This window comes from Chelonoidis abingdonii, chromosome 8 (assembly GCF_003597395.2).
Source record: "Chelonoidis abingdonii isolate Lonesome George chromosome 8, CheloAbing_2.0, whole genome shotgun sequence".
Classification (NCBI taxonomy): Eukaryota; Metazoa; Chordata; order Testudines; family Testudinidae; genus Chelonoidis; species Chelonoidis abingdonii.
In genome coordinates this window covers 76,250,694-76,267,832 of record NC_133776.1, presented here as the reverse complement: position 1 = coordinate 76,267,832, position 17,139 = coordinate 76,250,694, and the positions used below count along the sequence as shown (strand labels likewise).

At 42.8% G+C, this 17,139-nt stretch overlaps 1 protein-coding gene across 3 annotated transcripts in view; it reads right to left on the bottom strand.

Moving 5' to 3' along the window:
- CHM (CHM Rab escort protein) overlaps positions 1-17,139 on the bottom strand; it is a 148,928-nt gene that overhangs the window by 19,185 nt on the left and 112,604 nt on the right. For all 3 annotated transcript variants that reach the window (XM_032765494.2, XM_075068739.1, XM_075068740.1), the window contains 3 exons: positions 14,390-14,494; positions 6,954-7,017; positions 3,921-4,017 (listed from right to left, as the gene is read on the bottom strand). In XM_032765494.2, the coding sequence (XP_032621385.1) occupies positions 3,921-4,017; positions 6,954-7,017; positions 14,390-14,494 (266 nt within the window). The remainder of the gene's footprint in view (positions 1-3,920; positions 4,018-6,953; positions 7,018-14,389; positions 14,495-17,139) is intronic.

The window sequence follows — 17,139 nt, the reverse complement described above, 5'->3', positions numbered from 1 at the left end:
TCTTGCTTGCTTGTCAGTTTATAACCATTCTGAACATTAAATGCTTTCTAGGTTTGACTTCCTGTTGTGTTTCAAAATATATTGAAGAAACCAAGGCAACAAATCTGTCATTTAAATGAATGAGCATTAGCCACACAAGTGACCTAAAGTATTCTGCTGTATAAATACATAACAAAATGATTATTAAAATGAATTTTATTAATTCTATACTGTAAACAGTTTTAAGGGACTAGGCGGTTCAATGGATAAGCTCACCTCCTTTCCCTTCCGAAGACCTGAATTCAGATGTAGTTTACAGTGCATGAGTCAGTTATTATTCAGTATCATTCTACTTATCTCCTTGAAGTGTCTCAAACTGGTAAACCCTTATAGCAGAATTTAGAAAAGACCAACAGATTACTGTGAGATTCAATAGGAACAATTTGTTCAACTTTTTCAGGCCACATCAAATGTTAACAGTTCAGACATAAACCCTTATAAATAGGAAACTTAATGGAAACACTGGAAGGCCCCTTCTAGTCATTTCATTCACATACATATATATAAAAAAACTAAAGGATAATGCAGAAATATTTAATATAGCCATACAATTCTGATAAAATCTCATTTCTTTTGTAATGTTATTATGATGGAAAAATCCCATTTTCTAATATTGGAGCTATATTCTATAGCTACAAAGAGAAAAACTTAATATGTGCTTGATACAATATTTTGCCTTAGCAATTTGTCCTTTCAAGAACAAACTCCAAAAAGAGGTGTTAGATGAGATTCAGACGGTTAGTGGTTTATTTATTGACAGTAGGAAGTTTGTTATGTTGGATTAATTGTATATATGAAAATAAATCAAATAGAATTACATCAATTGCACAGTATACACAGGAACAAAGGGAAAAGATGGAGATCAACAGGACCACACATTTAAAAAAAACAACAAAACAGACTGTTTCCAAAATATTCTGTGAAAAAAATCCCTCCTCCTAAGTATATTTGCTACCTCTGTTGAAAGGCTGTGCTTATAAAATGAAATATTTGTAATCCTGTGTAGAGTACAACATATTGCAATACAGGATTGGATTTATGATGTTAGGCTTAAAGGTAATCTAAAAAGGCAAAGAAGTTACAATTGTGCCATTCCTTGCATCTTTATGATGCATGAAGAAGCACTGAAATTCATGTCTGATCTTCCTATTTTGCTGGAGGATTGCTTAGATGAGTCAGAAGAGGCTACTGGAAGGTATTTCAGATTTAAAAATCCAGGGTGTTTAATTCTTAAAAATTTTCTCCCAAGATTTTTAGTTAAGTGGTCACAGAACTCACCCCCATTGCTCTCCCTCGAAAAAACAAAACAAAGAATTTAAAAAAAAATCACTTCTCTCAATAACTCATGTTTCACGTTTTTTTGGTAACAGTGATATTATAATCCTGCTAATTCTTCAGGTCTTCCAGGATAAACAAAACCTGAATTTCCAATGTAAAAAATAAAACAGAAGGAAAAAAGCTCTTTGGGGAAAAAAAATCCACCAACGTTGCAGGCCTTGCCTTGTACATGGGAACCAATGCACGGTGTAAGCCCACTTCCACACTCACCTTTTGCAAGATTTTTCATAAATAATCCACACAACCTAGCTAATCTAATCTTGGTTCTCTCATGAGAAAAGATCTTCAGGTTTAATAGTGATATTGTAATGCACACACATCTCTGGAGACTAAGTCTAACTATTTATTATTGAGTTTTAACAACAGCGTGCAAGTCTAAGTGGCAAACAGATCCACTATTCTACTAAAGATAAACTTGTATTGTTTTTATAGTTCAACTGCCCCCTTTACAATGCAAAGATGCCCCCAAAATTTTTCCTCATTTTTTCTCATCTTATTTGTTAACTCAGAAATATCAGCTCTGACTTTCTCATTTGACAGAGGACTTCGGCAATAATTTAGCACCTGGAAAGTGACATCACAGCTTCAGGCTGAAATTGAACTGCAGTTCTCTCACCTCCATTTGGGAGCACAGTAAGTCACAGAGCTAATTAGTCCCTTTCACTCAATCGGTGACAGAAGCTGTATCCTCAATAGATTACTAAGTCCTGGAGTATGCAACCGTACTTACATTATAACATTCCTTGGTGGTGGCAGTGGGTGCCCATTAGTGGAAGACAACTAAGTTGCAAATGGAGGTCCCTAGCTGCATCAGTGGCAAAAGCTGAATCAACACACCCTGGCCATGTCCCATCTTTGGCCAATCCTGGCCACATTTGTGGCAAGGCTAGCTAGTTATTGTGCCACTTGAGGGAACAGGAATTGCAGATGCATTGCCCCAGACCACTGGACTAGCAAAGGCTGGTTGCAAAACAAAAGTCAGTACAAGAGCTTGTTGAACATTTTGCATCAGAATGATTATCCAATTAATAATGCCCTTTTTGAAAGGTTTAATCCAAAACTTTTGAGTTTTCCTCGGTAAAAATCAAAGTGATGCCTTCCTGGCTGCTCTTCCGAAAAAACTTTTACCAGTTTTACTTTCCACCAGTGCTCTCTGCCTCCCACAGCTCCAGGGGACAGAAAGGCAGGGGCGGCTCTACGTATTTTGCCGCCCCAAGAACGTCAGTCAGGGAGCCTTCGGCGGTGGTTCTGCGAGTGATCTGCCGGTCCCATACCTTCGGCGTACCCGCCGCCAAAATTGCCACCAAAGCTGTGGGACTGGCAGACTTCCCACAGAAATGCTGCTGAAGGCTGCCTGACTGCCGCCCTCACGATGACCGGCATGCCCCCGCCCCTCCTGTCGCCCCAGGCACAGGCTTGCTGCACTGGTGTCTGAAGCCGCCCCTGCGGAGAGGCAGAGCACCTGGGCTCTGTATCCTGAAGCTGCAGGGGCAAGCTAAATATCAGGGTGCTCTGCTTCTCTGGCAGCCAGGCTGGAAGGCTCTCACAATTTAACAAGTAATTTGATGACAGCCTTGCCAGTGGGCAAACTGGACGCTGAAAAATTCCATTTTTATGCTTCTGAAATGAAATTTTTTTCTAAATTCCCTTCCATGAAAAAATTCACATTTTTGGCATTTCATCCCAATATGGGAAAATTAAAAAAAAAAAAAAAAGTGCAAAATTTTTCCTTGGAAGGGGATTCCCTTTTTTCAGCCATCTCTACTCAGGACCTCTATTTCTGAGAGAGAAAAAAATGTTAGGAAACGGGGGATTTGGGGAACATCTTTATATCATGAAGTAGCCACGCAACATTTTAAATATTGTTCTGAATGGGTGGGGTTGTAATCTACTTTTAAAGTCTCCTGGTACATAAAGTAGAATATTTTCATGAACTGTGTTAAAGAAATAGGCAAGCACTATTTTATAATTAAACCAACAGGGCAAAATCCTGCTTGATCACACACCATCAGTGACATCAAACTTAGTGACAGTAATGATATGAGTCAAGGGGACAAGATTTGGTCTTGGGTATTTTCTATAGCAGAATATACACTATACTACACTATAGTGTACTACACTTATCTCATTTAACTAACGAGATATAAACAATATGTGGTCCTAACTGCAAATGGATGTGAGGACTATACCTACATGATCAGCTTTCCCCAGGGACTCTTCTGGAAATAAGGAGCATTAGAGCAAGGAGTTTACATAAACAATTCTAGTACCTGAGTTTTTCAAAAATATCTTTTTAGGTAACTAAAAGCAGCCCACAGAAGCCCATGAAATACTAGGTACATGGTATTGAATAAGATACGGGTGAGTGGAATTATTTCTCTTTCCTATTGGCAGCAGAAAGCTATTATAGATTATTTTGCTCAAGCAGGTATCTGACAATTTTTTAACAGAAGAATGATTCAGACAAATATTTTAACAATTTGTTTTCATAGCTGATGGAAGCAAAAGAAAAAACAGTCAAAATACATCTATTCTGAACTTACAGGTGTTTCTCATGCATGTCATGGTTGAAGAACACAACTCAATGATTCGAACTGCTGGCTGCCCTTGTTCCACTGGTGGCACTGTCAAAATGGAAATCTAATAGAAAGGAACAGAAAATTCAGAATATCAAATTAGCCAAAGAAGCAATTTGATCTTTGTTTCATTATTCTACATTATAGAATAATGCAACTTGTCACACTGTTAACAGACTATTGACTACCTACATAAAAATGCCTACTGCCATAAGGTATCAAAGTGGGAACAAATCTTCAAGCACCCAAAAAAGTAAAAAAACCAAACACCCCAATAAATATTGATATTATCGTATACAACTATTTCTTTAATATCTCCACAGCATATAATCTTGAATATATAATACATATTTTAACATTAAATATACACTTGCAAAATCTTAGTCAATAACAGCATCAACTTTGAGTATCAAGTTTCAAAATATTCATTTTTTCTAAAATAAGCTTGATTTGAGTCCCACAAATCAGTTTGAAGAAGTTCATACTTGAGTATTTATATCGTCACAAAAAGAGTTGTTACAGACTAGTGGGTAAATAAGCATGCAATCTATCAACACTATAAATATGTATTTATGCAATAGACTTAGAAAGCTCCAGAGAAGCTGATGTCAAATCCCATACAAAGTGTACATGACAGATTTATTTCCTTTTATGAACTGCTTTAAAAACTCATAAACAAGTCTGTTCAAATAGAGTAACATGAAGGATCAAACATCCCACAAAATCTAGGCAATTCCCAGTTAAGGTAAAAAGTAATTGGTGACACTTAATACTACTTTCAACTACTTTCATGTAATTTTATTTTCTGGTGTACTCTTAAAGCTCCTTTCAGAAAGAAATACATGCATCAATCCTAACCTTATTCACATGTATAGTGCCACAGAGACTACTTTTGCTAGTAAGATCTGCAGGACAAGATGTACAATAATAAAAAAAAAAAAAGAAATCTACACTGTAGCCATTTTTTAGAAAAATGGTTCTTAACCTTTTCCCACATAGAATCCAACAAACCTAAGTATTTTCTTGCCACAGCTGACATAAACACAATACTTTAATTTGGAAACTGCCATTGGTTCATGAGGATGGAAATAAGTGGGGAAGCCAAGTGTCTAGTAAAGTCTTGATTCTATATGGCAGCTGTTGGTTGTCAGAATAGTTGGAAGAACTGGGAGTCTATAAAATAACATGCACACAAAATGAATGATGTAGAGAAAAATGATAGGAACACAGATTCTCCCTTTCTCATAACAGAAGAGCATGTGGACACTTAACTTAACTGAAGGATAAAGGAAATGTTTTAACCACACAGTAAACATGTTGCAATAAATTCCACAAAGAACTAAGCACAATAGAGGACTGTATATTTATATGGATAATAAAAATATCTGAGTTATAATAGTCAACATTTAAAAGTTTTGGAAGGGATATAAAGAAACTTTCAAGCTTCATGGCCAATCATTATTATGGATTAGAATGAAACTTCCCTGAGGGACAGACTACCCCACATCTGTTTACTGTAGGTTCTCTTTCGCTTTCCTATGCAGGATTTGGTGCTGCCTACTGTCACAGATAAGATACTGGATTCTGTGGACCTGGGTCTAATATCTATGTCCAGGGCCGGCTTTAGCAAGTGCAGGGCCCGATCTGTATTCACTTGGTGGCGCTCCGGGTCTTTGGCGGCACTTCAGCAGCGGGTCTTTCACCCGCTCCGGGTCTTCAGCAGCACTCAAGGACCCACCACTGAAATGGCGCCGAAGACCCCCCGGAGCACCGCTGGGTGAGTAAAAATTAAAAAGGCATCGGCACGGGGCCCTCAGACACAGAACCCGATTCCGGGGAATCGGGCGAATCGGCCTAAAGCCGGCCCTGCCTATGTTCCTGTGACTGGAGGCAATAACTGGCTGTTGCGAATGCTCCTCTTCTCTCCTATATTCCACTTATGTAACACTTAACTCTGGACACAGCTGTTGCAATAGGCTGTAAAGCTGGCACCACAGCTTCTAGAATTGCTGCTACACCTTCCCTAGAGCTGACCACTGTGCAGGTGAGTTAAAGGCTGCAATCTGATTAGATTTGGGAACAGAGGAGCAGCAGGATGGATAAGGGAGAAAGTCACTCCTTTCTGCCTTCCATTGGGTTCTAGCTACATGGTTCTACCAATTTTGCTTCAACCTCTGGGATTTGATTCAGTGAGCATTCCATGTGACCAATCTGCAAGTTGCACTCTATGGGTTGAGAAGCACTAGTGTACAGTATTTGATTTAAACTAAATATATTATGCTAATTAAAATGGCTTTTTCCCTTAAACATTAAGGGTATGTCTACACTGCAATTAAAAACCTATGGCTCACTTGGGCTCACAGGGCTCAGGCTGAGGAACTGTTCAATTGCAGTGTAGACATTCCAGGCTCTAGGGCCCTGCGAGGTGGGAGGGTCCTAGAGCTTGGACTGCAGCCCAAGCTCAAATGTCTGCACTGCAATCAAACAGCCCTGCAGCCCCTGTCCTGTAAGTCCAAGTCAGCTGGCAAAGGCTATCTGAGTACCTAATTGTAGTGTAAATATACTCTTAGTGAACAGAACATGAAAGGCACCAGATTAACAGTGCCAAGGTCTATGCAAGATTCCTCAAATAGCTCCACAAATAAACACCACTCTTGGCCTAGAGGAACCTCTCCTAGGGATAAGCTTGATGTTTAGTCTCAATTCTGATTCAATTCTTGGTTTCTCTGAGACTACTAACAAAAGGTGTCAGAATGACTATTAACAAACACAAAAATATGTCAGTCCCATTGCTAGCTAGTAGTTTTCCATTTTGACTGATTTTACATTTAATTTGCTACTTTAAGGAGAAAAAATGGGATTAAGACAATATCAATAGAATCAATTAACTGGAAAGCTAGATTCAAATAGAAGCAAAAATACAAATTAATTCTTCACAGATGTTTAATTTGACCGTATACAACTCTTTAAAAAGATTACAAATACGGAATTGATACATACCTGCTGGTCTGAATCTGTCTTTAGTACAGATTGATCTGTAATGAGCACTGCTCTGGAGATCTGCCTACAATTAAATAAAGTAATTATGCTACTTCACAAGAGAAAAAACATAGCCATTTGGGTTCAGGTCTTTTGAAAATAATTTAGTTACAATATTACCACTGTGGCAAATTATTTTTGTTACTTAAATATAAGCTATCATGATTACACATTATTAATTACATATTTTGTGTTACGAAGTAGGCCCACTTCTACAACCTCAATTAATGCACTACAGCCATTGCCAAAATAAAAGGACTAATGTGAGTAAAAGACTAAAAGATCAGGCTTCAGCTTCTTTTAAATGAACAAAAATATTTTGTAACCAGAATATTATAATAGAATTCTACATTTCAGAGATTCTATAACATTCTAGTTACAAAATAAATAGCATTTTGAGGCAATTTTATATTTTTATGCAAAAATGCCTATATTATTGACATTTCATATGCATTCAGTGGGAAAAATCGAATGAGAAAAAACATTTTTAATTTTAGAAACATGCAACTCATCATATAAATTACAAGAATCACATGGCCTCAATGAACCATATTCAATGCCTAAAAACTGTATATTTGAGACATTTCAATTTATTGCACTTTCTGCGGCATCTGGGACAAGCTTCCTGGCTCTTGCGTAAATTGGTCAGGCTAGTCAGCAACAAAAGTCATGGTACATAAAGCAAAAATGGTATATGAATACTGCACCTGGAGCACCAAAAGGCTCCCCGAAACAATGTTCTGACACAATTTTTTGGGGACGGGAGGGAGGGAATGATGCAACAATCACCACCAATAAGGCTACAGAATTCCCGCTGGCTGCCAGCATCATACAAAGATGTGAGCTAAACAAGAAAAATCTCAAAAGGGAGAAAAGACGGTTACTCACCTTTGTAACTGTTGTTCTTCGAGATGTGTTGCTCATATCCATTCCAGTTAGGTGTGCGCGCGCCGCGTGCACGTTCGTCAGAAGATTTTTACCCTAGCAACACTTGGTGGGTCGGCAGGGCGCCCCCTGGAGTGGCGCCGCTATGGTGCCGGATATATACCCCTGCGGACCCAGCCGCCCTTCAGTTCCTTCTTGCCGGCTACTCCGACAGTGGGGAGGAGGGCGGGTGTGGAATGGATATGAGCAACCACATCTCGAAGAACAACAGTTACAAAGGTGAGTAACCGTCTTTTCTTCTTCGAGTGATTGCTCATATCCATTCCAGTTTAGGTGATTCCCAAGCCTTTGTAGGCGGTGGGGTCGGAGTGAGATACTGCAAAAATGCAAAAGCGCCAAGCCAGAGGGCTTGCAGCATCCCTGGACTGTTAAACCATGAGCATAATGCGAGCAAAAGGTATGGACCAAGTGACCATGGAGCCGCGCGAGAGATCTCGTGGGTAGGGACACGAGTCAGCCAGGCGGCAGCACGATCTGAGCCCTGGTAGAAGGCATAGTGATGTGGCTTGGGGAAGTGAGCCAAATCATAACAAGTGCGGGTGCACGTTATCACCCAAGATGAGATCCTCTGAGAGGAAAACGGGTAGTCCTTTCCTCCGGTCTGCTACCGCGACCGAGAGTTGGGCGTGTTAGGAAATGGTTTTGTCCATTCAACATAACTGCGAGCGCTGTACAGACGTCCAGAGAGTGCAACTGTTGTCCCCATCGCGTTGAGTGTGGAAAACAGGAAAGGCAGACACCACCTAGGGAGGAAAGCCGCGTGAGGACGTAACTGCACCTCGTCTTTGGGAAAAATAGTGCATGGTGGAACCACCGTAAGAGCCCTGAGCTCGGAGACTCGTCTGGCTGATGTAATGGCGACGAGGAAAGCTGTCTTCCAAGACAGGTATGGCAACGAGCAGGATGCTAACGGCTCGAATGGGGGAAGACATAAGTCTGGTTAAAAACCATGTTGAGGTCCCAGGTTGGGGCTGGGCGGTGTACCTAAGGTGTAAGCGCTCCAAGCCCTTGAGGAACCTCGAAACCATAGAGAGTGAGAACACAGAACGATCACCGCAGCCTAGGAGGAAGGTAAAGATGGCTGCCAAGTGTACCCTCAGCGATGACACCGCTAGGCCCTGCTGCTGTAGGCCAGAGGGTAGTCCAAAATAGAGGGAATCGAGACCTCAGCAGGAGTAAGATTAAGCGTTTCACACCTGTAGAACGAAGTCCTGAGCCCTGGGTAGAAGGCATAGTGAGGTGGCTGGGGAAGTGAGGTCCAAATCATAACAAGTGCGGGTGCACTTATCCACCTCAAGATGAGATCCTCTGAGAGGAAACAGGTAGGCCTTTTCCTCCGGTCTGCTACCGCGACCGAGAGTTGGCGTACGTGGAAATGGTTTGTCTGCTCATCATAACTGCCGAGACTGTACAGACGTCCAGGAGGTGCACACGGTTGTCCCCATCGGCGGTTAGGTGTTGGAAAAGCAGGAAAGGCAGACACCACCTAGGCGAGGAAAAGCCGCGGTAGACGCTAACTGCAACCTCGTCTTTGGGAAAAAGTGCAATGGTGGAACCACCGTAAGAGACCTGAGCCTCGGGACGTCGGTTGCTGGTCGATGTAATGGCGCACGAAGAATAGCTTCTTCCAAGATACGAGCGTTATGGCACGAGCAGGATGCAACGGCTCGAGATGGGGGTAGACAACGTCTGGTGTAAAAAATAAAAACATGTGGAGGGCTCCCAGGTTGGGGCTCGCGGCTGTACCTAGAGAAGGTGTAAGCGCCTCCAACCCTCCTGAGGAACCTCGAAACCATAGAGAGTTGAAAGAACAGGTTCTTCATGGAGCACATGGCCGTTGTGCTGGCATAACACTGTTGTCGTCACGGCCCTCGCAGCTGCTGCTGGAATCCCCTGGCACGCCAGCGGACTGCCGTCATGCGGATTGGGGCGGATCCCTGCTCTCATCGGGAGAGGGTTAGCCACGGTCTAGGTAGAGTCAAGGTGCATCGAGAATTGGTGACTATTGTGACCATTAGGGCCCCTGTCCAGGTGGAGTTTGCAGCTTGGCATTGATCAGTGCCCATTGCCTGAAACCGCGGCTGTGGTAAGCAGGATCGGCTTCGCCCCTCGGGAGTCCCAGGATAGCTCCTTGAAAGTCTACCCCATGCGTGGGAACCAGATGAGAGGATGGTCTCCATAGTGAGATCAGGCCTAGACTTGTATATATGGTCCCCGCGATGCCCACTATGCTGAATGTACTTGGTGTCTTGGGTTCTCCCCAGATGGGCAATCCGTCCAGATACGGAAACGCATACTTACGTCCATCGGTGGAGATTGGGAGGGCCCTATGGCCACGCACCCTGGAATGCCTGTGGGGCTGTTGAAAGCCAAACCAGCAAAGACCGTAAACGGAAGTACCGACCGGTTGGCTAGAAAGTGGAGCCATTCTCCCGTTGACAGAGAAGATGGCATTGTGAAGTAACGCGTCCTTCATATCGGGCGTCATACCAGACTTCAGGATCCAAGACAGGATAATGGTTCCCAGGGATACCATGCGGAACTTCAACTTATCAATAAGCTGGTTGAATATTGTGGGTCTTAGACACGGTTTGAGATGTCGTATGTGGTTGTTCGGATTTAGGGAATGAAGGTAAAGTAACCCCTTTGGCCCCTCCGTCATCTCACGGCTGTCTGCAACCGCTTTGTAAGAGGGAATTGCCGCCGAGAGGAGCCTCTGAAGAGGTGCAGAGTTGGAAACAACAGTGCGAGTGGCCCATGGCTCGCACCATGTGTAGAGACAGCGGGACTGAAGTTTACTGGGGACCAACATGCCAAGTAGAAGTGGAGTGGGATCGGCTGTAACGCGTACGCACCCACCCTCCGGGTGCACCTCGAAAGATTGTTTGTTCGGGTCCCGTAGCGTTGCGAGGGACCTCGATCTTGGCCCTCTCGGGGTCCTATGACGGTCATCCTGCGACCACAGTCAAGCCGCGTCGTCTGCCAAAGCCCTAATCTTGTGGCGAAGCGCACAGAGAGTGTGGCGTGTGGCTTGGGGACGGAAGGGCCGCAGTTAGGACGTTGGCGTATGCACGCCGAGCGAGATTGGCATGAGGATCACCGTTGTTGTCTCAGCTTCCCCGTTCTGGGGTTGAGTTTCACACGCAAAAGAGGTTTCAACCTGATGTCATGAGCATGCTCCTTATGGTAACAAGGCCTGGAGGGAAGCTCTGCCGCCGTTTTCCTTTCATTCAATGGGGCAGTGAGCTCTTGGCGGGAGTCTGATGGAGAAGCTTCCATAATTTATGCCATCGCCAATCCGGTGGGTACGGATATAGGGACTTAAGCAGGGTTCATGATTGCTAGCGTAGGGCTATAAGGCCTTTGCAGAGTACCACCTTGACGATGGAGTAGGGTACACTTCGCGTAGCCCCTTACAATTTCGGGGCTGGGACGCTGCTGGATGCCCGTTCATGTTCTTTTAACCAAACTGGATGACGCATGAGCAGAGGGAGAGGTACGGCAAGCAAGCAGTCGAACCTCCAGAGAGTATTGGCATCGCTCTGTATTGGTCGAATAAATGGGTAGTGGCCCTCTAAGTGGGGCCAGACAACCGATAGAAACACCACGTACCCGGGTTCCATTCTCTCCGGGATCCTCCTGACCTGGAGGTCCACATTGAGCGCTACCCTCCATTGGGAGGTCCTGATGGGCCTTAGGGTGTTGTGGGGCACACCAGAATCGCGGGTCTTGAGCATGAACAGTATGTCGGCGTGGGAGACAGGTGCCTGTGACCGGAAGGGCCAGGACGGTGACCTGAAAATCTATGGGTCGGAGACCTGTCTAGACTCTAAACAGACCTTGCCCAACTGTGGCACCTGGGACCGGTACAGGAAGGCGCATCCGGTTACCTGGAAAATGTGATCCGGACTCCTACTACAGCGGTGCCGGGAGGTCGACCGAGACCCGAGGACAGGAGCGGTACGGCAGTCACAGCGCCTGTAGCGGTGATGGGAACCAGAACATGCCGGAGATTATCGGGTCGGTGAACGGGACACCGGACCGGTGCGACGATGCGACCGTGCCGAGGATGGAGCGCGATGCATCAGGAGGCTTGCCAAGAGACTATACCCGCACCGTCAGCGCGGGGTTCAGGCAGCATCTACTTGTCATGGCAATGAAAACCCTCGCCGGTGTGGATGCCTCCGGCGTGGAGGGAACAGTAAGCTCGACCAGAGTGCGTACCAGGGAGCTGTCAGGCACCGGATTCTAGTGTCCCGTGGGAAAGTATCGACGGAGCTGACCGCGCCAGTGGTTCGGCAGGTCGGTGCCAGGGCGATCCGGCTTAGACAAGCTCTCTGTCTGCGGTGCAGATTGCACAGGAGCAGTAGGAGCAGGGAGCTCGATCACGGGCGCGTGCCGGGAGCTTCGGCACTGGTAGGAGGAGTCGTGGCTTCCTCAACCTCAGAGAGATGAGCGGTGCCGAGTCGACTTCGGTGCCGGCAACGGCCGGTGCCAGTGGGGTCCGGTGCCGAGGAGGCGCTTCTGTCCGCCGAGTAGCCCGCGCTTGTGCAGAGGTGGATTATAACTGTATTACACAAGAACTACGAGTAGCTAGGGAAGCGGAGGTCAGCTAAGCTGCGCTCCACTGTTCCAACGACCGACACGGGCGGTAAGAAGGAACTGAAGGGCGGCTGGGTCGGCAGGGGTATATATCCAGCACCATAGCGGCGCCACTCCAGGGGGCGCCCTGCCAACCCACCGAGTGTTGCTAGGGTAAAAATCTTCCGACGAACGTGTACGCGGCACTCGCACACCTAACTGGAATAGATACGAGCAATCACTCGAAGAAGAACTGTAACTGCATCTACAACATATTTAGGGTAAAAAATACCTTTAAAAGGAAGTAACAACAAAGACTAGTGTTTTTAAGTTTGTAGAGAAAACAATTGGTGTTTGGATTGGAAGAGCGACCCCAGGTGGACACTACTGCATCAAGCTACATTGTCTATCATTTTTCCAATTTGAAAAGCAAGTTTTCCACCACAAAACAAACCCATGTGTGTCTGTACACAAATATAGAGATAGACATCACTGCACAAGATAGATGGTGCTCAGGAACTGAGATATTTAATATTTATTTTTATACTCAAAGTATGCCCCCATTTCTTATTTACTGTACACCATCCAAATGCTCCATGAAACAAAAGACAATTATTTTTCTCATCTCCTTTCCTACAGTACTAATTATTGTAATATGTGAGCCTAACGCACATATCTTCGCAACACCTGTATGAGATTGGGAGAGGTTTCAAAAATGGAAAACTGAAGCATAGGGAAATTAAAGCCAGATTTTGCAAAATATCTCCACTAATTTGGGCACCTAATTTTCTACATACCTCAATTTGAGACACGTATGGCCTGATTTTTCAGAGTTCTTAGCAGGGCTGGTTGAAAACTGCCAAATAAATATCTCCCCTCCAGAAAACAGAGTTCTAGCTACATTGTAATTTTGCACAGGGAAATATAGTTTGACAGAACTTTCCATTGGGAAAATTGAAACAAATAGCAAAGCATGATGACAGCTTGACCACAAGGATAGATGACAGCATATGATGCAAGATATAGTTTGGCCAGGGAACAAGGCACACAGAGGAGAATGGGGGCATAAGAGACCTGGAATACAATTCCCATAACACATCATGACAGCTCAGCTGGATACAGAGATTAATATTAACTCAAAACAAAACTGAGATGAAAACAAATGTCAAAATATTGGTATTTCCTGTAGAACAGACACTTTTTTTTTTATCAGCTCTCTTACTTAGCATTTTTATAGCAATTTATATGGTCAAAAACACTCTAGCAAAGACTCCAGCCTAAAAAAAGGAGCACTGGGTTGGGAACTAGGAGATCATGAACTCAAGTCTTAATTCCCCAACTGACTGGTGTCAATAATTTGATATTGTACCTGATACATTTTGCCTGTCCCCCCATCTGGAGCACATTGAATACATAAGGGCAGTATATGTGCAAGGCTACAGGAACGACTTTTTCTTTTTTCTTTTAATTTCTTTGTGACAAGGAGCCAGTAATGAACTCAGATCAGCAACACAGAGAAAAATGATGATTTTTCAACACTCATACAAAACTGAACAGGCACCACTCTAAATCAATTAATATCCCTCTGACAAATATTAAATTACTGCTGCATGAACAGAAATGTTAAGAGTTCTTCAATAAAAACCCTTCAGAAAAAAAATGTATAATGAAAATACTAGGGGAGCTAAATATAGGGTACATAGTGCCCTCTATAATATGTACACATCAGAGGAAAAAAACCACACAGGATTAGGCTATATTACCATGAGGTTGCCCTCTGCATCAAGCTGTGAAGTTTCATTTGCAACATATTTTATATATTGGAGGTTTTTAAAAAATAGCACTTACTGTGCTTCTTGCTGACTATTTACCTGTAACACACATTTGTGCAAGTTTTCTCTGAAAGGTAACTGTCTTCCACCACAAAATAGTTAGCACTTATTCTTTGCCCAAAATGATCTATGAGTGCTTTACATCTGTAAAAGAAGCATGACACAATAAGAAGAGATCAATTTCATGACATAATTTTTATAAGAAATTTGTTAGGCTCATAATGCTGAACATTTTTTTGATGGATTCAACTGAGTTTCCAACAATTAGTAATAAATGCTATGTATTTTACCTATAAACATCTAGAAATAACTCCTTAGCACAAATCTGATTACTTATAACACGACCTTACAAGAAAAAAGAAACATATAACGTAGTGCATGTAATTCTTTGTTCTAAATTATACCAAAAATAGTATTAGAGCATTATATAGTCATTTCACAAACAAAAATCATGTATTACATCCAGATTGCTAACCCTGGCTCTTTATGGCAACTGCAGGCGATGATAACTGAAAAAGTGAAACTTAGAATGATTTCCTATAAGGAACCTTCAGTCCCTACTCTTACTACGCGTCCAAACCCATATCACCACGGTAAGTTTTCCAGTGGTACCCTTTATCAAAGCAAGGACAAGGTTACTGTAGTAATAAAGCTTTAATGACAAGTTAGAAAGAAAGTTAGTTTGACTGTTGTAAGAGAATAGTCTTGAGAAATGTGGGGTTGTGAGAAGGGATAAACTGAGTGATCCAAGTGATCTTTTCTGGCCCTACTGCCTATGATTCTACAAAGCATTTGTGATCTAACTCTTTAGTTGTATTGACAAAGCACAATAGATCATGTTGTTCTAAGAGTAGAACAATGATCATGATAGATAATACCCTTTTAAAGACAAATTATAAGAATTTTAAAAGGTAAAAAAATTATTTTAAGTTTGCTTCAGGCAAATGTTTGAAAATCTAATATTAAGAACCTCTCTAAGGGCCTTGTCTACACTGGTACCAGCATGTAAGATATGTGTATAAGTTTTGATTTTGACTGTGGGGAGATGCTACTATAATATAAAAATAATGACAAATTAAATAATAATTTATACCTAAGACCTGGGATCCCTTGGAAGGCAAACACAGATTCAGCCCCTATGAAATATGGTCTAACTACCTTTCTGCGAAATACTTCCACACTAGTTATTTTCTAGAAAATGCCATTGGTGTTAGTCTTCAAGGTAGCCATTCACTCATTTACTAAGTAAAAAAACAGCTGCTATCTATATAAAAAAATTGCGATACTATTGTCTGGCAATATCTGAGGTTATAATAATCCTTCATATCTTCTGTTAAAGTACAATGCAACAAAGTAATGTTTCTTTATTTATCAAGGCTGAAAACTGAGTCCAAAAACCAAAATATGTAACAAGAATACTAGTACAGGAAGCTAAAATGGTGGGGAATATATGCTGAAGTTTAGCTATTTTACTGAAATATTATACAAGCAGAGAAAAAGGATCTCAAAGAATTGGAAGTTATTTACCCATAACTGGAGGTTTTTTGAGAAGTGTGATCCCTATCCTGTGTTCCATGCATGAGTACACATGCACTGCTAATATATCATAGCTCTCCTTGTGCTCCAAACTGAGCACATAAAGGGTGGTGCAGACCACTGCCTCTCCAGTTCCTACTCTTGCCACAGAGTCCAAATAATCCATGGCAGAGGGGATGGAGGGTGGATGGCGGCATACAGATAGACACCACACATGTCGAAGAATCTCTAGTTATAGGTAAGTAAACTCCATTTCTTCAAGTGATAGTCTCTATGTATATTCCACATGGAGGAGATTCAAAAACAGTGGACAAACTGATGGTGAGTGTGGGGAAGCAGAAGCGACAGCTGACTGTAATAATGAGGTCCCACAGCTATGTACACAGTAGACAACTGGACCCAAGCATAATGTCTTGTGAAGATCTGCAAAGATCTCCAGGTAGTTGCTCTACTTACCTCTACTAAGGTTATGTCTCTCAGAGATGCAGCAGAGCCTGTTTGTGCTCTTCTGGAATGAGCCTGCACGCCCCCTGAGGGGGGATGTGATCTAGTTAGTAAAGGATAATACAACCAGAAATCTATTTTGAAAGTCTGAGCAGATATAAACTTGACTTTGATCTCTCTGCTATGGTAACATGTGGTTTATGTATCTTTCTAATGCCTCTTGTTCATTTTAGATAAAAGACCAAAGCCCTTTGGACATCCAGAGAATGCAGGCTCCTCTCTTCATCAGAGGCTTGAGGTTTAGGAAAAAATACTAGTAAGTTAATGGTTTGACTCATGGAACTTAGACACTACTTTAGGGATGAATCTGGGGTGGCTGCATAACAAGGCCTTTTCCTTATAAAAGAAAGCATATGGAAGGTCTGCCATAAGAGCCCCCAGCTCACTGACACTTCTGGCTGATGCTACTGTGATTAGAAAGGTCACCTTCCTAGACAGATAGGCCATAGAACATATCACCAGAGGTTCAAAGGGAGGTCTGGTGAGAGACAACAGAATGAAATTAAGGTCCCATTAAGGTATGAATTTCATCAGTGGTGCAAAGAATCTAAGAAGTCCCTTGGGAAAAAAAAAATCTAGTTGTGACAGGATGACTGAAGATCACACTATACTATAAAACCAGCATAAGAACATAAGAACGGGCGTACCAGGTCAGACCAAAGGTCCATCTAGCCCACTATCCTGTCTGCCGACAGTGGCCAACACCAGGTGCCCCAGAAGGAGTGAACCTAACAGGCAATGATCAAGTG